This window comes from Pelobates fuscus, chromosome 7, assembly GCF_036172605.1.
Source record: "Pelobates fuscus isolate aPelFus1 chromosome 7, aPelFus1.pri, whole genome shotgun sequence".
Classification (NCBI taxonomy): Eukaryota; Metazoa; Chordata; class Amphibia; order Anura; family Pelobatidae; genus Pelobates; species Pelobates fuscus.
Genome location: NC_086323.1, coordinates 107467889 through 107495825, shown reverse-complemented (window position 1 = coordinate 107495825; position 27937 = coordinate 107467889). Strand labels below are relative to the sequence as shown.

Sequence of the window (27937 nt, the reverse complement as noted above, 5' to 3'; positions counted from 1 at the left end):
ACTAGACATCATGGCACCTCCTACACTTAAGTGCAGCAAGTGCCCCCAACTAATGTAGGGTAATAACTGCTTGATCCAAGGATAAATCTGACTGCCATTCTGGGGTCAAGAAGGAATTTTTTTGCTAGCTTGTTGCAAAATTGGAAGTGCTTCAAACTAGGTTTTTTTTGCCTTCTTTTGGATCAACAGCAAAAAACATATGTGAGGAAGGCTGAACTTGATGGACGCAAGTCTCTTTTCAGCTATGTAACTATGTAACTATGTAACTACAATCTTGGCACACCATGCTGACTCAATACCTCCAAAAATGCTTCAAAATTGCTGAACGCTGCTGGAGGAAGTCTTACTCCGCATCTGACTTTCTCCACTATAAAGTTATGCTGCGCTCTTACAGCTTGGCTCTTTCCTCTGCAAAAGTAAATTACTTCAATACCCTCATAAGCACACTCTCCGGCGAACCCAAACGACTATTCCACACTTTTATCTCTCTTCTTCGCTCTGTTGCTCCTCCTCCTCCTACTTAACTGCCACAAACTTTGCAACTCACTTCACATACAAGATATCTACAATTAGGAAAGAGATCTCTCATCTCTCTTCTTACACTTACAATACTTTCCCCAACCTGACTCCCTCTGCTGTTCTATGCTTAGTCGCACCCGCTACAGCGGAATACGTTTCTGATCAGCTCCAGCCCTCCCGCCCCACCACCTGCTCCCTTGATCCTATTCCCTCGCATCTCATCCGTACTCTGTCTCCTTCTCTTGCTTTGCCTCTCACTAAAATTCTCAATCTCTCCCTCTCCTCTGACATATTTCCATTATCATTCAAACATGCAACTGTAACTCCGATTCTAAAAAAGCCCAACCTTGACCCTAACTCTCCGTCCAACTACCACCCTATCTCGTTACTGCCTTTTGCGTCAAAGATCCTTGAAAGACTTGGGTATGTGAGATTGACAGGTGTCCTCGAGTCCAATTCTCTGCTCGACCCACTTAGTCTGGTTTCCGTGCTCAGCACTCTGTGGAAATGACTCTGACAAAATTATCAAATGATTTACTCACTGCAAAATCTCATGGTCACTACTCTATCCTAATTCTCTTTGACCTTTCCGCTGCTTTTGATACTGTTGATCATCAACAGCTTCTTCTCATCCTCCGTAATCGCGGTCTACAAGATATTGCTCTCTCCTGGTGCTCCTCCTACCTCACCCAGCGCTCTTTTAGTGTTTCTTTCTCTGTCTCTGCCTCTTCCTCACAACCTCTCTCTGTTGGTGTCCCCCAAAGTTCAGTCCTTGGTCCCCTACTGTTCTTGATCTATAATGCCTCCCTTGGTAAACTCATCAGGTCCTTTGGCTTCCAATATCACTTCTATGCAGATGACACGCACATCTATCTGTCCTCCCATGATCTCTCCCCGCTCCTTTTGACTAGTGTCTCTGACTGCCTCTCTGCTATTTCTAACTGGATGGCTGCAGGGACGTGTCTTCCGCGAGGCAAACAAGGCATCTGCCTTGGGCGGCACTTTGCAGGGTGCTGCAAAAAAAGCCACCCCCAAATGCCCAGGCAGATCTCTTGCTTGCCTCGTGTCCTGGGGGCTCAAGGGCTGGCCAGCTGGCCACTTTTGAGCCCCCCCTGAGGCTGGCGGCAGGCAGCGGGCAGCGAGGGAGCATACTCACCTGAGCTCTTCCTGCTCAACTTCCTCTGCGCCGCTTAATGAAGCCGGGAGCCGGAATATGATGTCAGATCGCGATCGAAATAGGACAACCTTACAGGAAAGCATTGAATCAAAATTAGTTCATTCAGGTGCTGCAGGACATCATAATTTTTTCCACTGGGGTTGGAGGAGCATGTGACATCCAACATCCTGCATGCGTCTTGTTTCTTGTTTCTTGCATGGTGGCTTGTGCTGTGCACCCTCATTTCAGTAAAGGAGCCTCCAGGGAGTACAACGGGATCAACCCCACCTCATGTACATTTGTAATCAAACTTATTCATCTCTGTTTGAAAATCAGGTTTATTGTAAAAATCAACAGACTTTCAGCTGTTTGCCATGAACAAATCAAACACACGCAATTTAAATAGCTCAACATAACAAATGCTTCAAGTGGCTTCCCCAAATTCAACAAAAACTTATAATGACTTCTCCAGTCTCAAAATTATTTAACCCCTTCATGGCAAGCATATTTAGTACTTAGTAGAGCACCCTTTTGCTGTTATGATCTGCTACAAATAAGATGTATAGCCAGAAACGAGTACTGGCAGCATTCCTGAGGAATCTTAGCTCATTGCTCATGAACAATGACCTCCAGTTCAATAATTTCCTTGGGTTTGTGTGCTGCAAATCCCACCAGAGATTTTTTATGGGGTTCAAGTCAGGTGACTGTGATGGCCACTGCAGAATTTTCCAGGACTTCTTCTGCAACCAAGTCTTGGTGGAATTTGAGATACTTGGGAGCCTTGTTGGAAGGTCCAATGATGCCCAAGCTTCAGCTTCCTCACAGATGGCATGACATTTTCTCCCAGGATTTCCTGATACTTCAACGAATACATCTTGCCTTCCACATGCTGTAGGTTTCCAGTGCCAGAGGTTGCAGCCCCAGGGTTTAACCGAGCCACCACCATGCTTAACTGTAAGCAAAATGCTCTTTTCAGCATATGCTTAATTTTTCTTCCTCCAGACATACCGCTGATCCCCAAACTTCTGTGGCTCATTTTTGTGATTTTGAGCATATTGGAGGCAACTTTTCTTTTGGGTCAGTAATGGTGTAGGTCTTTGAGTTCTGGCATGAAAACCGCCTGCGTTTAGTACACGCCTTGCTGTGCTCACTGGAACCTCAGTGGCTGTTCTCACCGAGTCTCACTGCAGGTCTTTTGCAGTCACTCAAGGATTTTTCTCAACCTGCCTTCTCAGAAATCTGGTTGTGGCCATTGATAGCTTCCTTTTTCTGCCCCGTCCAGCTAGTGTAACCACTGTTCTTTCGACTTTAAACTGGTGAACTATGCTTCCAACAGTGTCTCTCAGAGCATTCAGTGCTATCATTTTGTATCCTGTTCCTTGTTTGTGAAGGGCGATGATCTCTTCTCTTAACTTTGTGGACCATTCTTTTGATTTAGCCATAGTTCTAACATTCAGTCAACAAACGCCTAGCCAGTTCAGGTATTTCAAGTGTTCCAGTTCAAGCACCCCTGGTGCAACTAGTGAAGCACATGATTAGTTGTATCAGGTGTACTTGAGACAACACCTGTTTTGAATATTTTTGCTGTTGTGAGAATTTCTGTTCAGGGGGTTGAATAATTTTGAAATTGAAGAAGTCATTATAAGTTGTATTTTCAATTGAATTTGGGGAAGCCACTGTTGATGTGGGAAGTAAGTGTTGGTTTTTGTAAGGGCTCCAAAATCTGCAATGCTTAAATAGCTTTTTTATATTTTACCAAACATTATTGAAAACCTAAATCTACAATGTGCAAGAGTTTTGATGTTATATTTTTCTTGTCATTCAGGTGAAAGAAAACAATGAGAGCGGCTTTAATGAAACAAATTTACTATTGACAACGACTGATTTATTTGGAGCCGGGACAGAAACCACATCAACCACTCTCAGATGGGGAATCTTGTTCATGATGTTGCATCCAGAAGTCCAATGTAAGTATTATATTACCCAGCAGTCTAATGTAAGTATTATATTAAATGGTTAAATCAATTTGAATAGTTCATAGTCTGTCTGACTTAGAGATTTTTTTCCAGTAAGGCTATTTTGATTTAAATGATTTTTATTTTGTACGTAATAGGGCATAGAGTTCATGTACAGGATTTTTTCCGATAAGTAGGCTTTGTTTTCCGGTGCAGTGGTTCTAAAAGATCTTGTGGTTGGACCAAAGTGATGTAAGGCCTAAGTGGACGATCTTTGGAAATGTGTAGTAATAGGTATCTTATGTATGTATATAGGGCGCGTCATGTAAGCCAATGATACTCCTAACAGAAGAAAGTCACACAACAATGTAACTAATTCTGACTGTATTCCAGTGCAAGTGTTTGAATAAGCTTATTGGTTTCTGCACATTAAGAGTGAGGCAAAGGGGGTATGTATTTCATTCAGTGATATATGTGGGGGTGGTGAATATAGCATGCGTGTTTTGTGGTACTATTGGATAAAAAACAAGCAGGTATCCATCCCAGCAGCGTGGCGCCATATCAGGTAACAGCTACCCCTGCAGTTGTTTGTGAGTGGTATCTATGTGTATTCTAATGTCTCATTAGTCGTGTTGCTGCATCGTTGAAGTGGGCTTGGGGCTGTTTGGTCCCTGCATTAGGATGCCTGTCTATCTGGTTGTCTGTTATCGTGTTCCGCTGGGAAAATGATCAACAATGGGCACCTCAGCTTGTATTTTGGAGTAAGGCTGGGTGTGGTCACCCCCTGTTGACCCACAGAGAGGATACCCCCGGTAACCTCTTTGGTGGCGTCTAGGAAGCCTCGCACCCAGGTTCATTGCGGGAGTTGTGTTGGCGCTCGCTGTTAGTTAGGTAGGGGAGGCGGGATGTGGGGAGAAAGCAGAGAGCAAAGAGAAATGAGATGGGGGGGAGGGCTGAATCCCGTCCTCCATCCCTCTGGTTTGTGCAGTGCTGTGTCTATGGATCCAGATTAGTGAGTAGCCTTGTATAGTTGGGCGATGACAAGAACCCCAACCAGTAAAACCAGCGTTGAGTGTATCTTTCCCGGTCTTTGGCCGTAGTGAGTTTCAGATCTTCAAAACATCTGGTATCTTCCACCTCTTCCACCCATCTGCGTAGTGATGGTGCTCTCTGTTGTCTCCAGTAAATTGGGTTCATGACCTTTTCTGCGTTCAGTAGGCGCGGGGTCACTGATCGTTTGTAGCTCTGCATCCCCAGTTGGGTGTGATGGAGCAGATTATCCTGTAGGTCCACCTTACCGCAGCACCAGCAGGTATCTGATATCGTGGACTCTCATCTGTGGAGGGCTTGCGGAGTCAAGTACCAGCGTGTCAAGACTTTATAGGAGTTCTCCTGTACTCGTGCCGATGTAGGTTTTTTTTTGTATCAGGAGGATCATCTATCTATTTCTTCCTCCCATCCTCTCTGACACGGGAGGGTTAGTTGGTATCGGTTGATGATAAGCATGTTATAGATTGTGGAGATACCCTTGGGTACCATCGAGTCTCTGAGGCATAAGCTCTTGAACTCCGTGGTATCCCTTATTAGGCATGGTTTCTGTGGGCTTGTGGAGATGCATCCAGATATTTGTGATCTTGCCATGGTGTGTTGGAGCGAACATCTTGCATCTCCTCTGGGCGCACCTTACCCTCTGGGTCTACCACGTCCCTAACTCGGGGGCAGGGGCGGTGCAAGGAGTTTTGCAGCCCTAGGCAAAAAAAAAATTGCTGCCCCATTCGCTCCACAGGGGTCCTGTATGTTTAACCCCACAAGACAAAAACTTTCCTTACCTTGAAGGGTTAAACAAGCCTCTAGTAGCTGTCACACTGACAGCCACTAGAGACACCTCCGCTACAATGCCATGTTTAACTACGAGAAGAATTGGAAGTGCGTAGCGCTTGCCACTGATGCGCATCAGGTCCCCAATGCTCCTGTATGAGGAACACTGGATTGGACCAGCATTGCCCCATCATGGACATTGAGCGAGGTATGGAGGCAATCAGTGTAGAGGGGGGCTTAAATTTATGTAGGGACAGAGACACTATAATGTTTGGAATACAGGTTTATATTCCTAACAATACAGTGTTCTTTTAATTTGATCTTTTATTTTTATTAAAATGGTCCTTTTTGCATAAATGCAATAACTGATATATACATATACACACACACGTGGCGTGTTTTTTTTTTTTTGCACTCGTTTTTTTAAAATTTATTTTACAAGTTTGACAGGAATTATGGATTTTTATTTGCCCTTTCCTGTGACTGAAAAAAGGTTTTAGAAAAAAGAAGACATCTAATGGTAAGTATGATTTATTTTATTTACAGGTATTAGCTTGTTATCCCCCCCCCACTATTTTTAGGGTGAGGGTGTAGGTAGGAATTAATTTTATTTGAGGGGGAGTGACTCGAGGCTTGGGGACCCCTAGTCACCTTTGGGAGGTTACTTTTACATTTAGCCTCCACCCGCTGCCCATAGATGGGGGCTGGAGGGGACAATAGTTTTCCCCCTATTGTTATTTTGGGCCTCCCTTACTGGTTCAGGGTGGGGGTGGGGGGGCAATAGGATCCCCCCTAATTTCACTAGGTCCCCCACCCACTGCTCATGGGTGGGGGCCAGGGAGGAAGACAGTAGGCCCCCCTAATGTTATTTTGGGCCCCCCACTGCTCATGGGTGGGGGGTAGGCAGTAGGCGAGCACGCGCGATGTTCGGTCCGCCCCCTATTCGTGATGGAGGTGAGAGGGTCTGGGAGGGAGGGTCTGCTGCTGATTGGCTGGAATGTGTCTGCTGACTGTGAGGTACAGGGTCAAAGTTTACTCAATGATGACGAATAGGGGGCGGAAAGGTTCCCAGCGAACTGTTCGGGACATCACTACTAAGAATCTATTTTATAGTAAGCTTATATTAAAGTATGACATTTTTTTTTTTATTCTTTATTTTTGTGTGCATCGTTATACAGTAGGATTAATTTGGCCACAACAGCCTCTACAAGCCTAAAATATCACATATGTAACAGTGTCATAGCTTTGATAAACTTGCACATTTTTAGTATAATAAAAGTAATGCAGGCTAGGTATGTATATCCTTTAGCTAAACTGGAAGCTTGTTGTCACAGCAATAGGGAGGACAGATATAGGGTGCACAGGTACATTATAGATTCAGGACATGCTGAGTGTTATTATGATTATGAGAGCTCAACACTATAGGGACCTTCACCCAACAAGAGGACATAGACTGAAAGCAAGTGAAAGTAACATAAAACCTGCAATAAGACAAGATCAACACCATGCAATGGGGATGCTAAGAGGAAACAAAGCAGAATAATGGAGCATAACAGTGCCTAGTAGTTGGGGAGACAAGCTAAACTAGCCGAGCTCAGCAGCAACCTGAATTCACCTCCCCATAGGGTTCTCTTTAAGATTGGGAGAGTCCAGAACACAAGACACTGAACTATATCATCAAAGATTAGTGGAAAGGCATAATAGAACATTAAGATGTGGGTTGCTAAGAATAGTAAGGGTAGACAGTATCCCCGCAGTTCTCTACAGGGTAGATATGCCTGGCGTAGAGAGAACCACGTTGAGGTCCCACCGGTCACTCCTAAGCCGATGCCTGTTCGGGGCTGGATACAGTCCCGTAGTATGATGCTTTAGGGCAGGGGTAGGCAACCTTTTAGCAGCACTGTGCCGATATAGGATTGTGATGTCCCATAGCGTGCCGATCCTCAGGCCCGTCGCTACCAGGCAAGCTAACCAAGCAATTGCTTGGGGCCCCGAGCTGGCCTGGGCCCCCAAGCAGGGCCGGCCATTTCTATAAGGCTGCAGCCGCCTGAGCGCTCTATAGAGAGCCTCAGGCGGCTGCAGCACTGCCTCTCTCGTCATCTCCCCTTCCCTGTAGCGTGGCCGAGCTCCTCTTCCTCCTGTCAGTCCGGCTGGGTACCACGCGGTACAGGAGATTAAGTTTCCTGTTCCCGGCCGGACTGACAGGAAGTGCACCCTGAGCTCGGCCACGCTACAGGGAAGGGGAGGTGAGAAGAACATAGGGAGGGAGGGGGGGGGGAGTAAAAAGAACATAGGCGGGGGAGTAAGAAGGACACGGGGGAGGGGAGTAAAAAGGACACAGGGGGAGGGGAGTAAGAAGGACACAGGGGGAGGGGAATAAGAATGACACAGGGGGAGGGGAATAAGAAGGACACAGGGAGGGTGGGAGGGGAGTAAGAAGGACATAGGGAGGGGAGTAAGAAGAACATGGGGAGGGGGAGAGTAGTAAGAAGAACATAGGGGGGGTAGTAAGAAGAACATAGGGAAGGGGAGGAGTAAGAAGAACATTGGGGCAGAAAGAAGAACATAGGGAGGGGAGAAGGAGTAAGAATAACACGGAGGGGGGAGGAGCAAGAAGAACACAGGGGGGGTGAGGAGAACACAAGGAGGGGGAGGTGAGGAGAAGGGGAGATTAGGAGAACACAGGGAGGGGGGAGGTGAGGAGAAGGGGAGATTAGGAGAACACAGGGAGGGGGATGGTGAGGAGAAGGGGAGATTAAGAGAACACAGGGAGGGGGGTGAGGAGAAGGGGAGATTAGGAGAACACAGGGAGGGGGTGAGGAGAAGGGGAGATGAGGAGAACACAGGGAGGGGGGTGAGGAGAAGGGGAGATGAGGAGAACACAGGGGGTGAGGAGAAGGGGAGTTGAGGAGAACACAGGGAGGGGGTGAGGAGAAGGGGAGATAAGGAGAACACAGGGAGGGGGGTGGAGAAGGGGAGATGAGGAGAACACAGGGAGGGGGGTGGAGAAGGGGAGATGAGGAGAACACAGGGGGGGTGAGGAGAACACGGGGGGGTGAGGAGAAGGGGAGATGAGGAGAACACAGGGAGGGGGTGAGGAGAAGAGGAGAACACGGGGGGGTGAGGAGAAGAGGAGAACACGGGGGGGTGAGGAGAAGGGGAGATGAAGAGAACACAGGGAGGGGGTGAGGAGAAGGGGAGATGAGGAGAACACAGGGAGGGGGGTGAGGAGAAGGGGAGATGAGGAGAACACATGGAATTTAATGCACATTATATGCAACAGCAGTATTTGGACTGTAAACTTTTTTTATTGATATAAAGTGTGGGTGAACTTAAACTGTATGGCTATGCTGTGGTTCCTGTAGGCTTTGCGTGTGTGGGGGGGGGGGGGGGGGGGGGGCACCATGTCCATTTTGCTTGGGGCCCCCAAATTCCTTCAAACGGCCATGCCGATCCTATTTTTTTAAATTGAGGTGTGTGTGCTGCCGTATTCTGCTTGTGTTATTTATACTGTAATTGCTTTGTATCGTTGTATTTGTGCGTATATGAGCTATTATATTGTATATGTTCATTAGTAGTTTATGGTATCATGTATGATACATATGAATGTGGGCTGTGTATGAGGGCTGCTTGTGAAATTGTGTGTAGATGGATATGTCACATTGTGTGTTAGGTAGTGTATGGAGGCTGTTTGGGGTTTTGCACGTGAGAGGCTGCATGTGGGATTGTGTGCATGTATGTAGATTGGTAGTGGTGTTGAGTTTGAGGGGATTGTGTGTATGTTTGTGTGTGGGCTTTTCGTATTATTTGTATGCGGGGAGGCTTATTCTGCAGGTCTGTGGATATCTAGCAGTGTGGGTGGCTTCCCTGGGTTCCAGTGGGGACCAGCCTGGGCAGGTACAGGTCAAGGACAGGAGCTGCAACATCAGTTGTGGGCTGCTCTACTACAGTGTGGATTCCCATTCACAAGTGCTGGGAGGAAGTGATCTGAGATCACTTCCTCTAAGTGCTGCAATGCATAAATTGAGGATTGTCCTTCACTACCTCTTTGTATTAGCAGATATCTGAAGTTTCACTGAGACTCCTGATAGGCCAGACCCTGTTTGGCTCTAGCAGCCTTGAGTGCCGTGGAAAGACACCTCGAGTGCCGTGCATGGCACTAGTGCCGTAGGTTGCCTACCCCTGCTTTAGGGTGTGGCTCTCCCACTCTCTCCCATGCTGGGTGTCGGGGGTAGGTGACTGTCCTGCTTCCTGTTGTGAGTGGGTCGGTTGTCTCCATACCTTCAGCTCAAGGCCTTGAGGGGTGCCCGAACTCCAAAGGTCTTCCACTGCTGGTGATGTACTGTCAGGCAGGTGCTTCCAGGAAGCTGGAGTGTTTGGATCTGAGGTCCCTGGTGGCAGCACTGTATGTGTGGAATTGCACTAATGCCCCGGAAGTCTGTGCAGTGTTAGGCTAGTGTTTTGCTTCCTTTGGTGCCCTGTCCCCTTGGGGGAGCTTTATCAATCGGTATCGCCGGACAGGTTGGCTCCAGAGAGTTGCTGCTCATTTGGTAGGAGGAGAGGAAAGTCGTTGTGCACCAAGCTGTGCCTAAAATTGCCGGCATATGCGGTCAAAGGCTGCAAGGAGTGTATTCTGCTCGTGTGTAGTTGTTGGGCGGTACCGGCAGCCATCTTTAACTGCTGAGTGTCAGCACCCAGCGGGTCCGCCACGTGGGTAGGCTGTAAGCAGGCCTTCAGAGGAGCGGGTGCAGGTCTGGCGGCCATCTTGTTTTGGGCCTTGGGCTCACTTGGTGGCGCGGTATTGTATTGCCTCCGAGCGCCATTATGGGGCGAGGACCGGGATAATTATGGGGGGGAACGGGGCAGGGCCCGCAACGATTCAGCTTCTCTGTTGGGCCCCGTAGGGCAGCATAGTGGAGTGGCGGCCGTCCACTCCACTCACCGCCGGGCAAGTCCCGCTTGGCATGGCAGATATCTCTCCCCCGAGGGACTTAAACTCCAGGAGTAAGCCTCTCCTCGGCTTCGGTGGCCCTTCAACACCGATGGTCGCAGTTGTGGGTCATGTAAATTGCCAAAAGACCCGTTTTTTTGGCTTATTTGTATGTGATTTGCAGGAGCTCGTCCTTCCTGCGACCGTTCAGCTCGGCGGCCCGGCCCCGCCCCCATAAAGTATGACATTTTATTGTATATATTTATCCCAAACAATACTGCGTGTTATTAGTATTCAAGAAATATTTATAGATTTAATTTTAGTTTATCGATACACATCCATGTTACACAGTGTGAATGTTCTATTATCTTTCAGCGAAGGTCCATGAGGAAATTGACAAAGTGATTGGAAGAGAAAGGAAGCCTATGATGGGGGACTTATTAGAAATGCCATACACAAATGCAGTGATTCATGAAATCCAACGTTGCGGGGACATTGTACCTTTGCCTTTCCCACATATGGCTTACAGGGACACTGAGATACAGGGATATTTTATACCCAAGGTACAATGTTTTTAGACTATGAATTATAAAAAAATTCTAAAAACCAAAACAAATGATTTAAAAACCTGTATTCAAATATCTTTATATTTTGGCCTTAGGCAGCACGTACAGGAGAAAAAAAATGCCATTTTAAATGTTTATATTTTTTTATTTTGTTGTTCATAGAAAATACAACTTTCTGCAATGTTGTGTGGCATAGCGAACTGCACATTATGGAAATATTAAAATAAAGAGGAACGCAGTGCAAGTGAAGTGTATATACATAATATGACATGCAGGCTATATGGACTATATGAGAATCGAGAATGAAACATCCTCTTTGAGGGCCCCCAGTCAGGTAGATGTGAGTTCCACATATAAGAAAAGAAAAAAATAGGACAAAAATAAAGTTCCAGATGAGCTTGTAACAACGTTGGGTACTCATGCTGGGCATTCTGCAGCCATTTATCTCTGTGGGCGCATTGGCCTCTGTTTCCATTTCTGGGCCCATTCACGGATTGAGGCCATGGACTTGTCAAGCGGTAAGCTCTGGGGTGAACCATTTCGCTCCTCTCGTTGCTGAGGGGAGTATAAATGCTTATGTATTCTTTTCCAAAAATCTTCAAAGAATTTTTCAAGCTTACTGAGCTTATCTGTGAATTTGCAGCAGTGCTCTGGAAGGCACATAGTGTCCGCCATGAGGGTGATGCGCTAGCACTGAATATCTGTGGGTCAGCTCTGCAAGGTGTTGCAGGCCTGTCAATAGGCTCCCAGAGGTGGACCAGGATCACCCCCACTGGTCTAGAGGGGGGGACGGGGCAGCAGGAGGATACAATGGGTACAATCAGTTTTGTTTATTTTAACGACAAGCAGCCCTAAGTATGTTACCACTACAACAATGGGATTTTATTCACTAAATATTTTATTTAACGCACTTTCCAGAAATATTTCACATTACATCATTAATTTATTCAGCTTATTTATTGCATAAATTATTATTATTTTTTTTAATATATTCTATGTATGCTGATATTTGTATTAAAGGGTACCACTGTCATTACCAACCTGTCGTCTGTGCTGAAGGATGAAAAAGTGTGGAAGAAACCATATCAGTTTTACCCCGAGCATTTCCTGGATGACAATGGCAAGTTTGTGAAACAAGAAGCATTCATGGCATTTTCTGCAGGTAAATAAGAAGTAAGATTAAATAAATATGACTGTCTTACCTGAAGGTACGTTTAAGCAGTTTGAGCAGTTTAAAATCTAAGATGCTGCCTGGGCACCTGTCCATATATATTTTTTCCCTTGGTAAAACCCACATGTTGGTGCGCAAACCAATATAAAAGTGTGGCGGAACCAGTCTCGCCACTGGGCATTGGAGAAGACTGATTGCCAGCCTCCTGCCCTGCGACTATGGCCCTGGGATGTATTGCCCTTCTAGGAACTGATTTGGGCATATTGTATTTTATTATGCTGCTGCTGGCCCTTTAAGAACCATCTGGGGACATACTGTGGAGTTACTGGGTGGCCACCATTTCATGCATCAGAGGCACATGGTGAGAACAATGGATGAAGCACATGGTGAGAACAATGGATGGCGGCCATTGTAACTCACAGACACTGTTTGGACTTTTCTACACGGTGCCATCTCGCCGGTATTTGGTGCACAAGGACATCGTGCAGTAGTTTTAAACTATACAACAGGGGACACATTATACAGTAATAATTTTTCATATAGCCTGTATATGTTCTGCGGAATCTGCATTAAACTGTATCTTCCAAACTACTGAACGGATCTGGGTGAATTTTGGATATGTGGTTCATCCAGATCCCCCGGTTCCGAGGATATGGGGTTATTGCATGTTTTGGGGTCCCTGTGATATGTTTTATAATACTGTATTTATCTGCCTGTGATACTTATATTACCCATTGTGTTCAATAATCATATCACAGGCAGAGGGGAGGATTTTGTGTGGGAGTGTCTGTGTGTATTGTACGTATTGATTGGTTGTTCTGTAAAACCCTGTGGGCAGTACTATGTTTGTGGATTGTGAATAAAAGAGGCTGTATGTGCTAGTACAGTCAGTTCTGCTTGACCTCAAAACGAAGTGTCGTCTCGTTATTGGGGGAATTAGATTGTATGCTGATTGCCAGGAGTGTAAGCTGATTGTATGCTTTTCCTGTTCAGCTGTTTACAGCATTCAAATGCTTGAGAGCATTCGTATGCTTCTTCGGTTCGGTGGTTGTGGTGTCTGCTGCATTGCTTGGAGTCCTCAGGAAGCGCTGGGAGCATCCTTCAACGGAGGTACCCAGTCGGGGTGCCCGTCGATCCGTTACAAAAAGAAATAGTAAAAAAGTACAACAATACTTAAGAGTTTTTACAGTGTGTTTTGGTCTGCGTTTAATTTGATGCACCTTAAAGAGATATCCGCACGTTTTTATATAATTCATTTTTAAGTTTTAATAGTTACTTATCTGTTTTTATCCACTTATTGTTTTAGTTAGTGTTCCTTACATTGGTTTTTACCTTCTCTGCTTAGTCACTGTACTCAGCAGAGGAGGGAACAATTGCCAAACGCTGGGTGCCTGTGACTGGCTGAGGGTGTTAGTTGACACTCAGTGAGAGTTACAGTAGGTAAAATCCACACATTTTCAACTCTGCTTTGTGCTTTCAAAATATCTAGATTTGGGGGGCGGGGCTTAGCGGGCGCTCAGCACAGGCGCCATTTCTGGAGCTCCACGAGCCGCGCACCGAAAAACGGGACTTACCCGCTAACCCACCGGGCAAACACCGACGGGCACATCTCCATCGGCTGCAGGAACCCGAGAGGCACGCTCCGATGCCTTTTTTTCACCCGACGGGCACAAAATCAAAACGACGGCCTCCCAAGGCCTTTCACACAGTCGGCCTGAGAGCCACGCCGCACACTTCCGCAGCCTGGTGGGACCCGGACTGGCTCACACCCGACCTCCAACAAACAGAGGTACAAGGGACAGGAGAGATGGGCAGAAAATCCCATAAATCACAGGCACATGCCCCCCAAGATACACAGGACATAGGCATGCTGCTCCAACGTCCACGGCCACGCAGAGAGCAGGAACAGGCTGAAACAGAGGCCTGTGCCCACCAGGGGCAGGAAGGGGTGAGTGACACTGCACAAAAGTCACCCCTAGCGGAGACCCAAACCACGCATACCCTGACTACCTCAGAACCTGCGACCAGGCAGGACATAGACAACTTGTTTGACCGCATCCAAAAGCTCTTTGCTGCCGACATAGCCGCAGTGCGGACTGAAGTACGGGCAGTAACCGCCCGGGTCCAAGCAACAGACGCAACTATAGCCGACTTACAACGCCAAATTGCGGCAGTAGGAGACTCTGTCACTCGGCTGCAGACACAGCACTCTGACACCTCCCACAGAATAGATGCACTTGACGAAAGGACACGCCGGAAAAATATAAAGATCAGGGGAGTAGCAGAAACCGTGTCAAACGAGGAACTACCACATCTCATCAGGAGAATGGTGACTAAGTTACTCCCAGCGAAACTAGCCAAGCAATTCACACAAGATGGGGCATACCGCATCGCCAAGTCCCCTAGGGCACCACCCACAGCTCCAAGAGACATAATACTGCGCTGTGGCACGAGACAAGACAAACAAGCCTTACTAAGAGCTATGCATAAGCAGTCACCTCTGGACTTTGAGAACCACAAGATCTCACTGTTTCAGGATCTCCACCGCTCCACCCTACTATGGAGAAATTCTATGAAACCCATCACCCAACGGCTACAAGAGGCTGGCATACAGTACCGCTGGACTACGCCCAGAACCCTTACAGCACTCACAGAAGGAGGACAACACAAGGCCACAGACGTGGCAGAGGCGGCCACCTTCCTGGCAGCGGTCGGTATCAGCGATGACCCGCAGGAGCGGAGGGCCCGAACCACTTCTGGGACTTGGGACGTGGACAATATAACCCCTTTTACTCCCCGGAATGGACAGGGAGCAGTTACATAATGTGACACCTTACTCTACTTTACACTTTGTTACAAATTGCTAAGTTCAGATTTCTGTTCCTTTTGTTTTATACTCGCCACCCCGTTCTCACCTGTTCCCAACACCTTGACTACACTGACCTGACTGGAGCTCCAGAATAACCTGTGCTAAAGATAGTCCAAACCCTAGCGACGACACTCATGGTGTTCACCGCAAAATGATCTCACAACACTTTCCTCCCCCCCAGACATCCCCTGTGGTGGGGCATTATGCAAAAGCCTAAGCACACTGGGACACAATCTAATGCCTTTACACTCTGACAGCAACCATTGCACACTACCGGTGGATATAGGCTTTGGGTTCCCACGCACTCACTAGGTCTCACTAAATACATGCATCCCCCACAGCAGGAGACGTAGACCATAGGATACACACTGGCCCTAAACAGACCGGTCTGGCTCCCAATAGCCGACTATAACACCCCCTCGAGGGCACTACACCTAGTCGCCATACAACCACGGGAGCCCCTCACGCTAGACTTTAATTTAGATAAATAATTTGACTGTTAGTCCAACGGTTAGTTACTCCTGACTCCTCTATTACGCCTAATTACTATTTAAAAATGTGCAATGTTTATACAAGCCATGCTTTGTTCTACTATGTATGTCAATAATTGACTTGCCCGTGCTGTCGTGGCATTGCAAGTGCGCATGTTACTGAGTTGATGCACAAAAAATAAAGAATTATAAAGAATGTAAAAAAAAAAAAAATATCTACATTTGCTGAAAAGTCCTGTAAACATATGGACCCTCTCTCATTTTGCCAATTAGTTCTCACCAGGGTTTTCCAACTTGTTTTGGTCTGCATTTTGCAATTCAGTTTTAAAGTCACTACAATTCACTGCTTAGTAAATAAACTACCCGATCTTTTGGTGGCTCTAACTGTTTTGAATAATATGGATACAATGAAATATTAAACATTGCAGGAATACTGACATAGCATATTTATGATGCATTACATGAAGTGGTACTTTTGTCGAGTTTGTGTTTGCAAATTTCCAATTTCTTTAGTTTCTTACCATTCGCATACATTTATGTTTTTATTTCATAAATGAAGATTTTTCTGCAAGAACATTTTCCCTATAGGTTATGTAGAACTTCAGTCTTGTTAATACAAAAAGTTGTACCTGCAAAAAAATATTATAGTGGAATGTAACCCACAAAAAGACTATATAAAATCTGTGTTTTTATTTTTCAAAGGTCGAAGAGCCTGCTTGGGTGAAAGACTTGCAAGAATGGAACTTTTTCTTTTCTTCACAACACTTATGCAACAGTTTAAATTTGAGATACCCAATGACCAACCTCGCCCAAGAGTGGATGGACAATTTCAACTTACACTTAGTCCGCATCCCTATAAAATGTGTGCTGCTGTGAGAATGTAACTTGTTAAACAGAAAACTGAGATCCTATGATTCTCCTCTAATAAAATCTCTATATCTCGTTGTCTTACAATTCTGAGTTTAATAAACTTGGTGTTTTTGTAAAATCACAATAAAGCTAATAATTATTTATTTCAGTTTTAATAAGTATTCATGAAAATTACTTTGTTTATATGTTACAGTTAAAGTGCATAAATCAGTTAATGTGCACATTACCTAGCTAATGTGCACATTAACTAGGCTGATCAGTTAAAGTGCAGAAAATTGTTTCACTTCTCACATTACCTAGTTAATCTGCACATTACCTACTAGGCACTAGTTAAAGTTCAAAATAAGATCTTTTGCTGGAACAACAGCAACGTTTAAGAAGCAAGTTAGTACAATCAAACGAGAATCAAGTTAACATAATGTTATTTATTTAGCAACAAAGAAGCAAGTTTCTGTTACAAAACTGCAATAAAAAGAATCAAACAACACTATAGTCACCTGAACAACTTTAGCTTAATGAAGCAGTTTTGGTGTATACAACATGCCCCTGCAGCCTCACTGCTCAATCCTCTGCCATTTTGGAGTTAAATCCCTTTGTTTATTAACCCTAGTCACACCTCCCTGCATGTGACTTGCACAGCCTTCCATAAACACTTCCTGTAAAGAGAGCCCTATTTAGGCTTTTATTGCAAGTTCTGTTTAATTAAGATTTTCTTATCCCCTGCTATGTTAATAGCTTGCTAGACCCTGCAAGAGCCTCCTGTATGTGATTAAAGTTCAATTTAGAGATTGAGATACAATTATTTAAGGTGAATTACATCTGTTTGAAAGTGAAACCAGTTGTTTTTTTCATGCAGGCTCTGTCAATCATAGCCAGGGGAGGTGTGGCTAGGGCTGCATAAACAGAAACAAAGTGATTTAACTCCTAAATGACAGTGAATTGAGCAGTGAAATTGCAGGGGAATGATCTATACACTAAAACTGCTTTATTTAGCTAAAGTAATTTAGGTGACTATAGTGTTCCTTTAACCCCTTAAGGACCAAACTTCTGGAATAAAATGGAATCATGACATGTCACACACGTCATGTGTCCTTAAGGGGGAAATTAATTTTCTAAACAAACATATTATAAAACTATGCTTACTTATGAGTGCAATCTAAAGATTGGCGACACTTTGAATTACATAGCAATTGTTTTTTGCGACAAGCACACCTATTTGTGGTACATTTTCGATTTGCAGTCACATTTTTGGAAACCCTGCCCAGTTCCCAAGGGATTGTTTGATTGCTGTTTGACGTAAAGATATTTCTACAGCAGGGACATCTTCTTTCGTTAAAAATCTCTCTTTGCAAACACTGAATTCCGATTTGGCATACAATTGTTTTTCAGAATACCCATTTTAGTACCAAGTTTATAAAAGCCATCCTCTGTTTTACTAAGAACCACAGCTAAAAATCGAGCGGGCATCGGTTTTTGCTCTGTCCACTTCGGGTACTTTAATTCTCACAGTGACACCTTCGTCAACATTTGGCTGCTTTGCATTAGAAACTGCTAACATTTTCTTTGCTTGCTTTTCTAAACCTTTCTAAACCACGTAGTCACATACCTCCTCTTCAAAACAGTTATCCCGAACTGGTAAGAAATGAGGAGCCCCCCACCACCACAAGAGAGCAAGCGCCTTCCTGCACATTATGCAGCAACCACCCTGAAATGATCCAATATCATTCTCAATATCATCATCATATTTGAAGGACTGTCGGAATCAGTGGTCCATGAGCAGACCTCTCCTTGGTCTCATTCTCCTCAATGATAAGTATTTCTCAGACTTACGGAGTAGCATTGTTGTTAGTTGCCAGCCCCCTCTGACAAGCAACAAGCCTTGCGTCTACGGTTTGAGAATTCGAATGGAGGGCATTGAAAAGGAACTGACTCACAAAAGAATCGAGACAGGTTCACACAGAATCTTTCTGCATTCAGACGAGAAGTGAACGACTCTGCAGAGACTGCACTGAAAGGGTCAAACAGGTTCTGCTGCGAGAACGTTTTGTAATAAATAATTTCCTCTTTACCGAGGGAGAGAAACAAACTTTTGCACTTGAACTAGACGGAAGCAGTTAATGTGCACATTACCTAGGTAAAGTGCGGAAAACTCTCGATTCCTCTCTTCAACTGAGCAAATCAGTTAATCTGCAGATTAACTAGGTAATGTGCACATTAACTGATTTCTCACTTTAACTGTAACATATATAGTTTCAATACATAAACGAACTAAGTCAGGAGTTTGTTAGGGTAAGGTCATGTCATCCCTGGTAGTCAGGAGTCCTTACAAAAGATATCGTTAAAACGTAACGTTTCATACTGTATGCAAATAAAATTGTTTATTCACACCCATCATACCAAGATTTCCACCAAGTGTAAATAATTAATAAGAAAAAAGAAAAAAGAAAAGAAAAAAATATATTGAAAGGAAAACATAATGGATAAAAATAAGAGCTTAATGCTCTATGCGTTTTTACAGGTATGTCATGTGGAAGGAGCAGAACGATGCTGTCCTCTACTGATCAGACTCTGATCTCCAGCTGGGAGAAGGAGAATGGTAAAAAAACTATCAAACTCTATAATCAGCTCTCACTATTCCCCTTCTCCCTGCTATGACTACTTGCTTGCTGAAATAGCTGACTCTATTAGTAGGACTCTATAGTACTAACCATAAGTCCTACTTTGTAACAGTTTGTGTATATGTTCCAGCACAAATTGATCTTTTTCTAAATATTGATACATAACTATTGCAACAAGAGTCTCCCTGACACAGTGCAAAGCGGAAACAACATTAATAGTGATAACAAGTGAATTGATTGTATATATTAAAAACTTCACTGGTTTTATATTTCACTGTTTAGTTGAGCATTCCCCTTTTCACTATAACAGGCCTAATAGAATCTATTATAACAAAGTCGGACCAGTAGAGGACAGCACCGTTCTGTTCCATCTACTTGACATAACTGTCAAAACTTACAGTCTGATCAGTAGAGGACAGCATCGCTCCGATCCTCAAACTCCAGCACCCTAAATGTGGCTGAACTACATCTCCCATGATTCTTTGAATTACATAGATAGCCAGAGAATCATGGAAGTTGTAGTTCAGCAACATCTGGGGGGCCAGAGTTTGAGGACCCCTGGTATAGAGCATTAAGCTCTTATTTTTATCCATTACTTTTTCCTTTCAATATATTTTTTTCTTTTCTTTTTATTATTAATTATTTACACTTGGTGGAAATCTTGGCATGATGGGTGTTTGAATAAACTATTTTATTTGCATACAGTATTAAACGTTACATGATGTATGTTTCAAGAAGTGGATCTCTAATCCACGAAACATGTTAGGCTAACCCCAGCACATTGACCTGCAACCAGCAAACAATCTCATTTCATCAAAAAGAACCATCCGCCAAAATTACTGTTTGCTTAATAGCTGGAACACACAGCACCTAGTGGAACACACGGCAGCTTGGTCATCGGCTTGAACTACACGGCTGGGATCACACAAAGTCATCCCAGAGACCAGGTGACAGGGTTTGTTTGCTATTTGGCTTTTAATCAATTGTGATCTAGAATGTAAGCTCATTGAGCAGGTCCCTCCACCTCTGTTCCTGTACGTCCAGTTGTCTGGTTACAATTACATGTCTGTTAGTCCACCCATTGTACAGCGCTACGGAATCTGATGGCGCTATATAAATAATAAAATAATAATAATAATACATTTGAAATGTGAGCGTTTTTAATCTAATTATCAAATAAAGTGTTTAATCATGCCGAAAGCACTATGGACTGCACTTTGTTTTTTGGTATACTGAGGCCACCAAGTGGATACTTTTTTTTTACTACATTTGATCAATTCTTTAAACGTTATGCAGCTATCCAGTGTAACTTGAAGGAATGCTAAGGACACTGAGTGGATTTATATCATTACACATGGTCATTTTCTGTAATTTTCTGACTAGATCACAGGTTATTTGTACTTCCAATTGCATTTTTTTTCTACGATATTATTTTAGCAAACAGGCTTGGGCTCAGCATCCATTTATTCCTTAGCTGCTTAGCTGTTGCAACCTTATAGGTCACAACTGCACCAAATCCAAGTTTGCTATATTTTGGACATCATTTAGACTTTTAATGGACATTTGTGGGACTTTCTTGATTATTCAAGAAGTTGGATTAGAACACGCATTTTTTTTTGCGTTTATTCTTGGTTTAACATCTAGTCATTTTACCAATTTCATATTATCTATTTTTATATTTTTATCACATATTGCATCAGAGCCTCTCTTTTACTTCTTTTTTTTCTTCTCTCTCCTTGCCTTCTTGCATATTACATTTTTTTTTAAATTCTTTATTTTGAAGGTGCATGTCGTCTACATATCATGGGTTACAGTGACAAAAGCAATAGACGTAACATGGCATAAGACTAGTTTAGAGGTATGCATAACTTGTCAAGTGGAGCTGCACACAATTTGATTTTTTTTTTAACATGTTGCGTTTCAAGGACTGGTAACAGTGTCAGTGGGTACTCCGATGCTTATGGCTCCTTTGATGTCCCGAACGGTTCGCAAGCGAATAGTTCCTGGCGAACATCGCATGTGCAAATGGGGAGATTGCGGTTGTGCAAATGGACTGCGGGGCGTTAAACGGGGAGTTTGGTCTGTCACTGGGAAGCGGGCGTAACCCTTACACTATCTGATCGATACAACATCATACCTGATGTTTTAAAGCACGTTATTCCAAACAATTTAGGAATGTTAGGTGATTTATGCCCTTTGTGGATTAAAACCAGACTCTGCATCAACTATGTAATTTTCCATGGGAGTTTTGCCATGGATCCCCCTCCGGCATGCCACAGTCCAGGTGTTAGTCCCCTTGAAACAACTTTTCCATCACTATTGTGGCCAGAAAGAGTCCCTGTGGGTTTTAAAATTCGCCAGCCTATTGAAGTCTGTGGCGGTTCGCCGGGTTCGCCCGTTCGCGAACATTTGCGGAAGTTCGCATTCGCAGTTCGCGAACGGAAAATTTCATGTTCGCGACATCACTAGTCGCTACCGTAGTGGTGAAGACTTAATGGTTCAACTGTGGTTGCACATTAAGGTAACGTAGGTTAAAGATATAAATCGGAGGTAAACAAGTCATGGTTATGCTACTGCAACTGTGAGCCACCTCAGTAGCTCTATAATACTTGAGGAATCATGGGGCGAGTCTAGGCCTCCTTTACTTGTGCGGTATGAGTTATCAAAGCCTTAGGGGCCGCCCAATGCGCCAGTGAAACAGTAAGCTGCCATGGGCTGCTGCGCTATGTGAAATAAATCACGTTCAACTGAGAGGGTGCTGCACGTATTGTGGGTGCCCCTAACCAAGGGGGCAGCAGGGGGAGGGAGGGAGGTGCTCCACACTAATGTGGCTCCGTGCCACCTCCACTCAGACCGGTCATGGGCCATGGCTCCCGTTAAGGTAGAGTGAAGGACCGCATGACCCCATACAACACGAGAGACTAAGATTATATAGAAAATCATAACATAACTTTGTAGAGTATAGGAAAATCTGATCTGACCAGCGTAGGTGATTATAAGTGTGGTCTCCTTCAGGGGGCTGCATCTGTACTTTCCAGGGATCGAGGGGTGAATAGTTCCGCTGTGGCAGGATCTCCCATCTGGGATGGGCTTTTCCTGGCCCCGGTCATAGGGAGTCCCAGCAAAGTGAGGATTGCGGATATATCCGCCTCTGACGTGGCTCTGTAGCTGGTCCCATTATGGGTAAGTGTTAGGACTCTTGGTGCCCCACAGTGATATTGTATGCCTTCTGTTCTCAGATGGCTGGTAAGGTGGTACCTTGTTTTCCGCCAGTGCAGTGTTGCCCTTGTTAGGTCCTGGAAGAAGAGCAATTGGGCATTTTCAAACGCCAGGGGTGTCTTGCCTTTACCGCCGTCATTATGGTTGTTTTATCGTACGACGTGGCACAGCATAAAATAACATCCCGAGCTTCTGTGGGTGGTGAGTTGGGCCCTGCCGGTAATCGGTATGTGCTCTCCAGTGAGATTTTACGAGCAGCTGTAGGAGGCAGGATGGTGGTCATTAGTCTCCTGAGGAAGTGTTGCAGTTCAGCTGTTGGGATCGCTGCAGGTACACCACGGAGCTTAATGTGGTTGCGGCGCAGGCGGTCCCCTTGGGTGGATACCTGTACCGCCAACGCCTGGTGGGCTGCTTGTAATGTGTGTAGCATGTCCGTGAGGTGAGACACACCGCTGTTTATTTTAAGAATGTTCTCCTCTATGGCGTTTACCCTGTCCGTGGTTTGACAAACATCCGCCTTAAGGGTGCCTATATCTGTGGCTAGTAAGTCTTGAAGTTCTTTCATCCAGTGTTGGAGGTCCTGTTTTGTGGCAAGGGTGTGATCCCCCGTATCTTTAAGGGCTGGAAGCATGGTGTTTTGTTCCCTCTCCACCTGCGATGCTGGTAAATGGGTTGGTGGTGTAGGAGCAGGTGAGGCCTCCGCTGTGGCCATCTTGGATGGTGTCTGTCGCTGCAACAGCACTCCAATATCAGGCTGTTCAGCTGATGAGCCCTGCTGTAATTTCTGTGTACGGCGCCTCATTGTTGTGAGGGTGTCTTTGTGTGTCGAGGGGTCTTCTCCCTCCATTTCTAGGTCGTCATGCACCCGATAGCCTCCGAGGAAAGTCTCCAGGTTGTAGAGGGCCGGCAGAGGGTAGGCCCTGTTTTTGCGTTTGGCCTTCCCGGTCATTGGGGGTTGGAAGAAGGGCATCTATTTGCTCCTCTCTGTGCCCCATGTTGTTTTGTGGACTTAATCTGACCGGATGGCAGATGGGTTACAAGATATCTGCGGGTTGTTTGTATCGCGGTTGGGAGCTGACATAGATGGAGTCCGGTCAGCTTCAGCCCAAACCCCGCACCCCTTGCATATTATATTTTATATCCTAAATAGTAGCTCCTGGTCCCCCCACTATTTAATTTGGTGTATCTGTTATTTAGTTTCTTATACATGACTGGTGAATCCTGATCCAGTTGAGCATTACTTAGAATCTCATTTTCACACTTTCTCCTTTTATCATAATAGCACACCCAATTCTTACTAGGTCACCTTCCCCTGTATTAGACTTTCATATACAGTTTTCCATTTAGTAGTACTCAGAGCTAATTAGCTGGAGGTAAACAAAGACATATTAAGATTATGGTGACTGTGCCTAATGGTGTAATGACATGTACATACTATAAATAGGACAATTACAAGAAAACTTACAGGAACGAAAGAGCTATACAGCTTGTCATTATTGATGACAAAACATACTCTTCTCTGGCCCTGTTCCCTTCTCACTGAGTCACTGTGATTAGAAATGCCTGGGCCAAAATGTTTTCCAGTACCGCCCTGATTGATACAAAGTATGCCATAAAGGTGCTCAGACAAGAAGAAGTCTCAGAGGACCTGTGTCCCTTGAATTCTAGCTGATATGCAGATATCAAATCCAATAATGAAATATCATGAGGTGCATTCAGTAGTTTATATACTAATGTACAATGTATTGTATTAATTTTGTGCAAACATTTTTTCATAGCATGCCATGGGAGGGGGGTGGAGATTAAAAAATATCTGCATAAAAAGGGCAATACGTGATAAAGGATAAGAACCTTCTCCATTGTGTTCCAGTTGAATTGCAGATTCCAGTAACTCTATATCAAGTGAATTATAATACTCTACATATTGACAATAGGTTGTATTTATTTTGTGCAAACATTATGTCATGGATTGAAAGACAAATTCCATGTTTTTGATTTTTAATGGGTTTGGAACTTCAGGCTGCTTTAGTTTCAAAGAAACAAAAGAAAACTGATCTGGAAAAATTCACCAAACCAAAACCTTTTGCCTCAGTCTTTCCATTCAGATTTAATATGACAATATGATTTAATATTTGGTATTTAGTGAATAATCCTTATTCGTCCCATAGTCTTTCCTTTTGTCTACTCATAGTGTGTGTGTGTGCGCATGTGGTGACTGTGCCTAATGGTGTAATGTACATGTCTGTGAAGGATGTTTATCAGGGGTGGGGAACCTTTGGCCCTGCAGATGTGGACTACATCTCCCTTGATTCTTTGCTAGCATTATGGCAGTAAGAGCATTATGGGAGATGTAGTCCAAAACATCTGGAGGGCCGAAGTTTCTTCATCCCTGCTGTATATAATATTTATATAAGCAGACTGTGCGTAATGTCTGTTTTTTTGCATGCAGGCACGCCACCCCTCCCCCCTCCCCGCCCCAGCATGATCGCTGCTGGACGCACAGGAACAGAGGGTACTGAGGGTCCTGTTCAAATGATTTTACATTCTAGAATGAGTGGGGTAAAGTGGCACAAGAGGTATGGGTAATTTGTATTTCATGTATGGGAACAATGAAGGGCTCATTTGTGGATGACACATTAGCAGGAGAGGAAGCAGGGTGGGTTACCAACAGTGGCGTACATACCAGGGTCGCAGGGGTCGCGGCTGCGACCGGGCCCGGCCCACCAGGGGGCCCGGCCGCCCTGCGACCCAGGTATGTACCCACAGGGCCAGCCTCTTCTGCTGGGGGGCCCAAGAGCCGGCCACCTCCGGGCCCCCCGAGGCTGGCCCTGCTGTCACCCGGCTGGCGGGCGCGCGAGGGAGCACTGTCCCCTGGGTGCTCCCTCTTCAGCTCCCTCGCGCACCGCACTGAAACCGGAGCCGGAAGATGACGTCATCTTCCGGCTCCAGCATCAGTACGCGGCGCGCGAGGGAGCTGAAGAGGGAGCACCCAGGGGACAGTGCTCCCTCGCGCGCCCGCCAGCCAGCCGGGTGACAGCCTGGCCAGCAACACCACTGGACCCCAGGGAATCCCCCCAGCTCTCCCACAGGTAAGGAGGCTGGGGGGATTAAATAAAAAAAAACGTTTGAGTGTGTTAGTGTTAGTGAGTGTGTGTGTGAGTGTGTTAGTGTTAGTGAGTGTGTGTGTTAGTGTTAGAGTGAGTGTGTGTGTTAGTGAGTGAGTGTGTTAGTGTTAGTGAGTGTGTGTGTTAGTGTTAGTGAGTGTGTGTGTTAGTGAGTGTGTTAGTGTTAGTGAGTGTGTGTGTTAGTGAGTGTGTGTGTTAGTGAGTGTGTGTGTTAGTGAGTGTGTGTGTGTGTTAGTGAGTGTGTGTGTTAGTGTTAGAGTGTGTGTGTTAGTGTGTGTGTCTGTTACTGAGTATGTTTGTGTGCGTCTGTCACTGAGTGTGTGTCTGTCAGTAAATGTGTGCGTCTGTTCATGAGAGTGTGTGTGTCTTAAGCACTTACCTTTCTCCAGCGCCGGACTCCCTTAACGCTGGGGATCTCTCCGTCCCCATCCGCCTCTCAGCTCCGAATGCACATGCGTGGCAAGAGCCACGCGCGCATTCAAACCGCCCATAGGAAAGCATTACTCAATGCTTTCCTATGGACGTTCAGCGTCTTCTCACTGTGATTTTCACAGTGAGAATCGCAGAAAATCCTCTAGCGGCTGTCAATGAGACAGCCACTAGAGGCTGGATTAACCCTCAGTGAAACATAGCAGTTTCTCTGAAACTGCTATGTTTTCAGCTGCAGGGTTAAAACTAGAGAGACCTGGCACCCAGACCACTTCATTGAGCTGATGTGATCTGGGTGTCTGTAGTGGTCCTTTAAGTGTATGTGTTTATGCATGCACTGGCATACATACCGCGGTCGCGCGGGTCGCAGCCCTGCGACCAGGTGCCCGCCGCCATGCGTTGCGGCCCCAGCCTGCGCAGAGTAAGCGCTCGCGCAGGGGGAGGGGGGGCCCCGGATCAGCTTTCGCACCGGGGCCCCATGGGTTGTGTGTACGCCACTGGTTACCAAGGTGAGGGGACAGAAAGCTATTAACAGGTTGATATACTTTCCTAAAGAAGTGAGTTTTTGATTACCTTTTTGAAGAAATGAAGACTGGATGAGAGTCTAATGGAGCAGGGAAGGGAGTTGCATAGAGAAGTCTTTAAGGCGGGTGTCAGAGGTGTCAGTATGAACAGAGAATAGATGCAGATCTTTGGCAGAGAGTACTGGCTCAGATTACACATCATTTGGAAATTGCTAAGAAAACCCCTCCCAACATCCCTGAATCCAACCTAGGCAAATTAAAAACAGGGGGAAAGGCACGGACAATGGGAAAATCTCACAAATTAGGTATTTAAAGATTGCAAGTCATTTGGTCCCCTAGCAAGGGGTTAAAATAAAAACTCACAGTACAACAATCCTATCAATGCCATTTAATATGTAGCCATCTGTAACGGAACTCCGTGTACCCCGACCGAGTACCCTCCGTTGATGGATGCTCCTAGCGCTCTCAGAGGACTCCAAGCACTGCAGACGACACCACAACCACCGCAGACTCCACAACCGCCGTAGCTTAACTGGAGCCGCGCCGTCTTCCTTCCACCCTGGATCGGCTTCTGTCCTCCAGGACCGTGTGGGGAAGACCTCTCCTCCAGGAGAGCGTAACAGGAACAAGCTCTTAAAAGAGCTAAGTGATTAAGAGCTCAGGGGAATATGCAGAGCATAGCAATCCCCAGTGTGATATAGCAGTTCCCTCCAATAACGAGACAAGGCTACGTATTGAGGGTCAGAAGAGGTCTGAGGACTGGAACACCCAGCCTGCTTTTTATTAGGATCAGGTACATACAGGACACTCCCAGGGGGAGGATGAAATTGACCAATCACATGCATGGTAACACCCCCACGTCTCCTCCCCTCAGATAAACACATAACCCAATTAAAACATACATCATTTTACCCAAGTTCTGGATGTACCCCAAAAACAGGGGGTACAGCTTTAAATCTGGTATCCCCAAATAGCCCTTGTTCAGGGGAACAGTCTGTCCAAAAATCAGCCCATTCGGATGGATGGTTCGGGAGATACAGGGCTCCAAAGTTTTGACCGACCGCACAGACCAACTAGCCGAAAATAGTTCCATGAGTTTTGGCCTTGCGGTCGGTCTCCGTTCGCACGGTAAAATAGACGAAATTCTTGCCATCCATTCGCATCTTTGTGGTCGCTAGAATCCCCATACTAAGTTAAGTATAACTACCGAACGGCCGGTCGTTCGGTAGTTTCCGTGCGTAAGTCTGGATGTCTGGAGGTCTTAGCGGTATTCGCCTGTTTGTGCTTCCGATTTCAGTTCCATGCGTTCACAGGCAAACACCGCTGTTCGCACGCAAGATGGCCGCGAACACGTGGAAAAGTCCCGAAATGGCGGCCACCTATTCAGAGCACAAAGAATTCGCATGAAATCATGCGAACGGCTGTATTCTCCAGTAATGTGATTCTTATGCAATATATTTGCCTAAATCTCCTGGCTGTTAGGTTATATTAGTAGTCCAAACCTACAGCATAGATAAAGGGAAAAAGACAGTCTAATACAAGCCCATATGCCTGAATACAGGGTTTACAGTGCAATATAGTCCAGGACCATAGTCGCAGGGGAGGAGGCAGGCAAGCAGGCCTCTCCAGGACAAAGTGGCGAAGGGCACTTCGTCACACATCTCCCCTTTGGGGGGA

General features: G+C 45.4%; 1 protein-coding gene across 1 annotated transcript in view; it reads left to right on the top strand.

Moving 5' to 3' along the window:
* Positions 1 to 18333, top strand: part of LOC134569187 (cytochrome P450 2D6-like) — a 65813-nt gene extending 47480 nt beyond the window's left edge. Inside the window, exons 6-10 of the mRNA XM_063428097.1 lie at positions 3501 to 3642; positions 10754 to 10941; positions 11965 to 12106; positions 16178 to 16347; positions 18097 to 18333. Of these exons, the coding sequence (XP_063284167.1) occupies positions 3501 to 3642; positions 10754 to 10941; positions 11965 to 12106; positions 16178 to 16347; positions 18097 to 18333 (879 nt within the window). The remainder of the gene's footprint in view (positions 1 to 3500; positions 3643 to 10753; positions 10942 to 11964; positions 12107 to 16177; positions 16348 to 18096) is intronic.
* The last annotated feature ends 9604 nt before the right edge of the window (positions 18334 to 27937 follow it).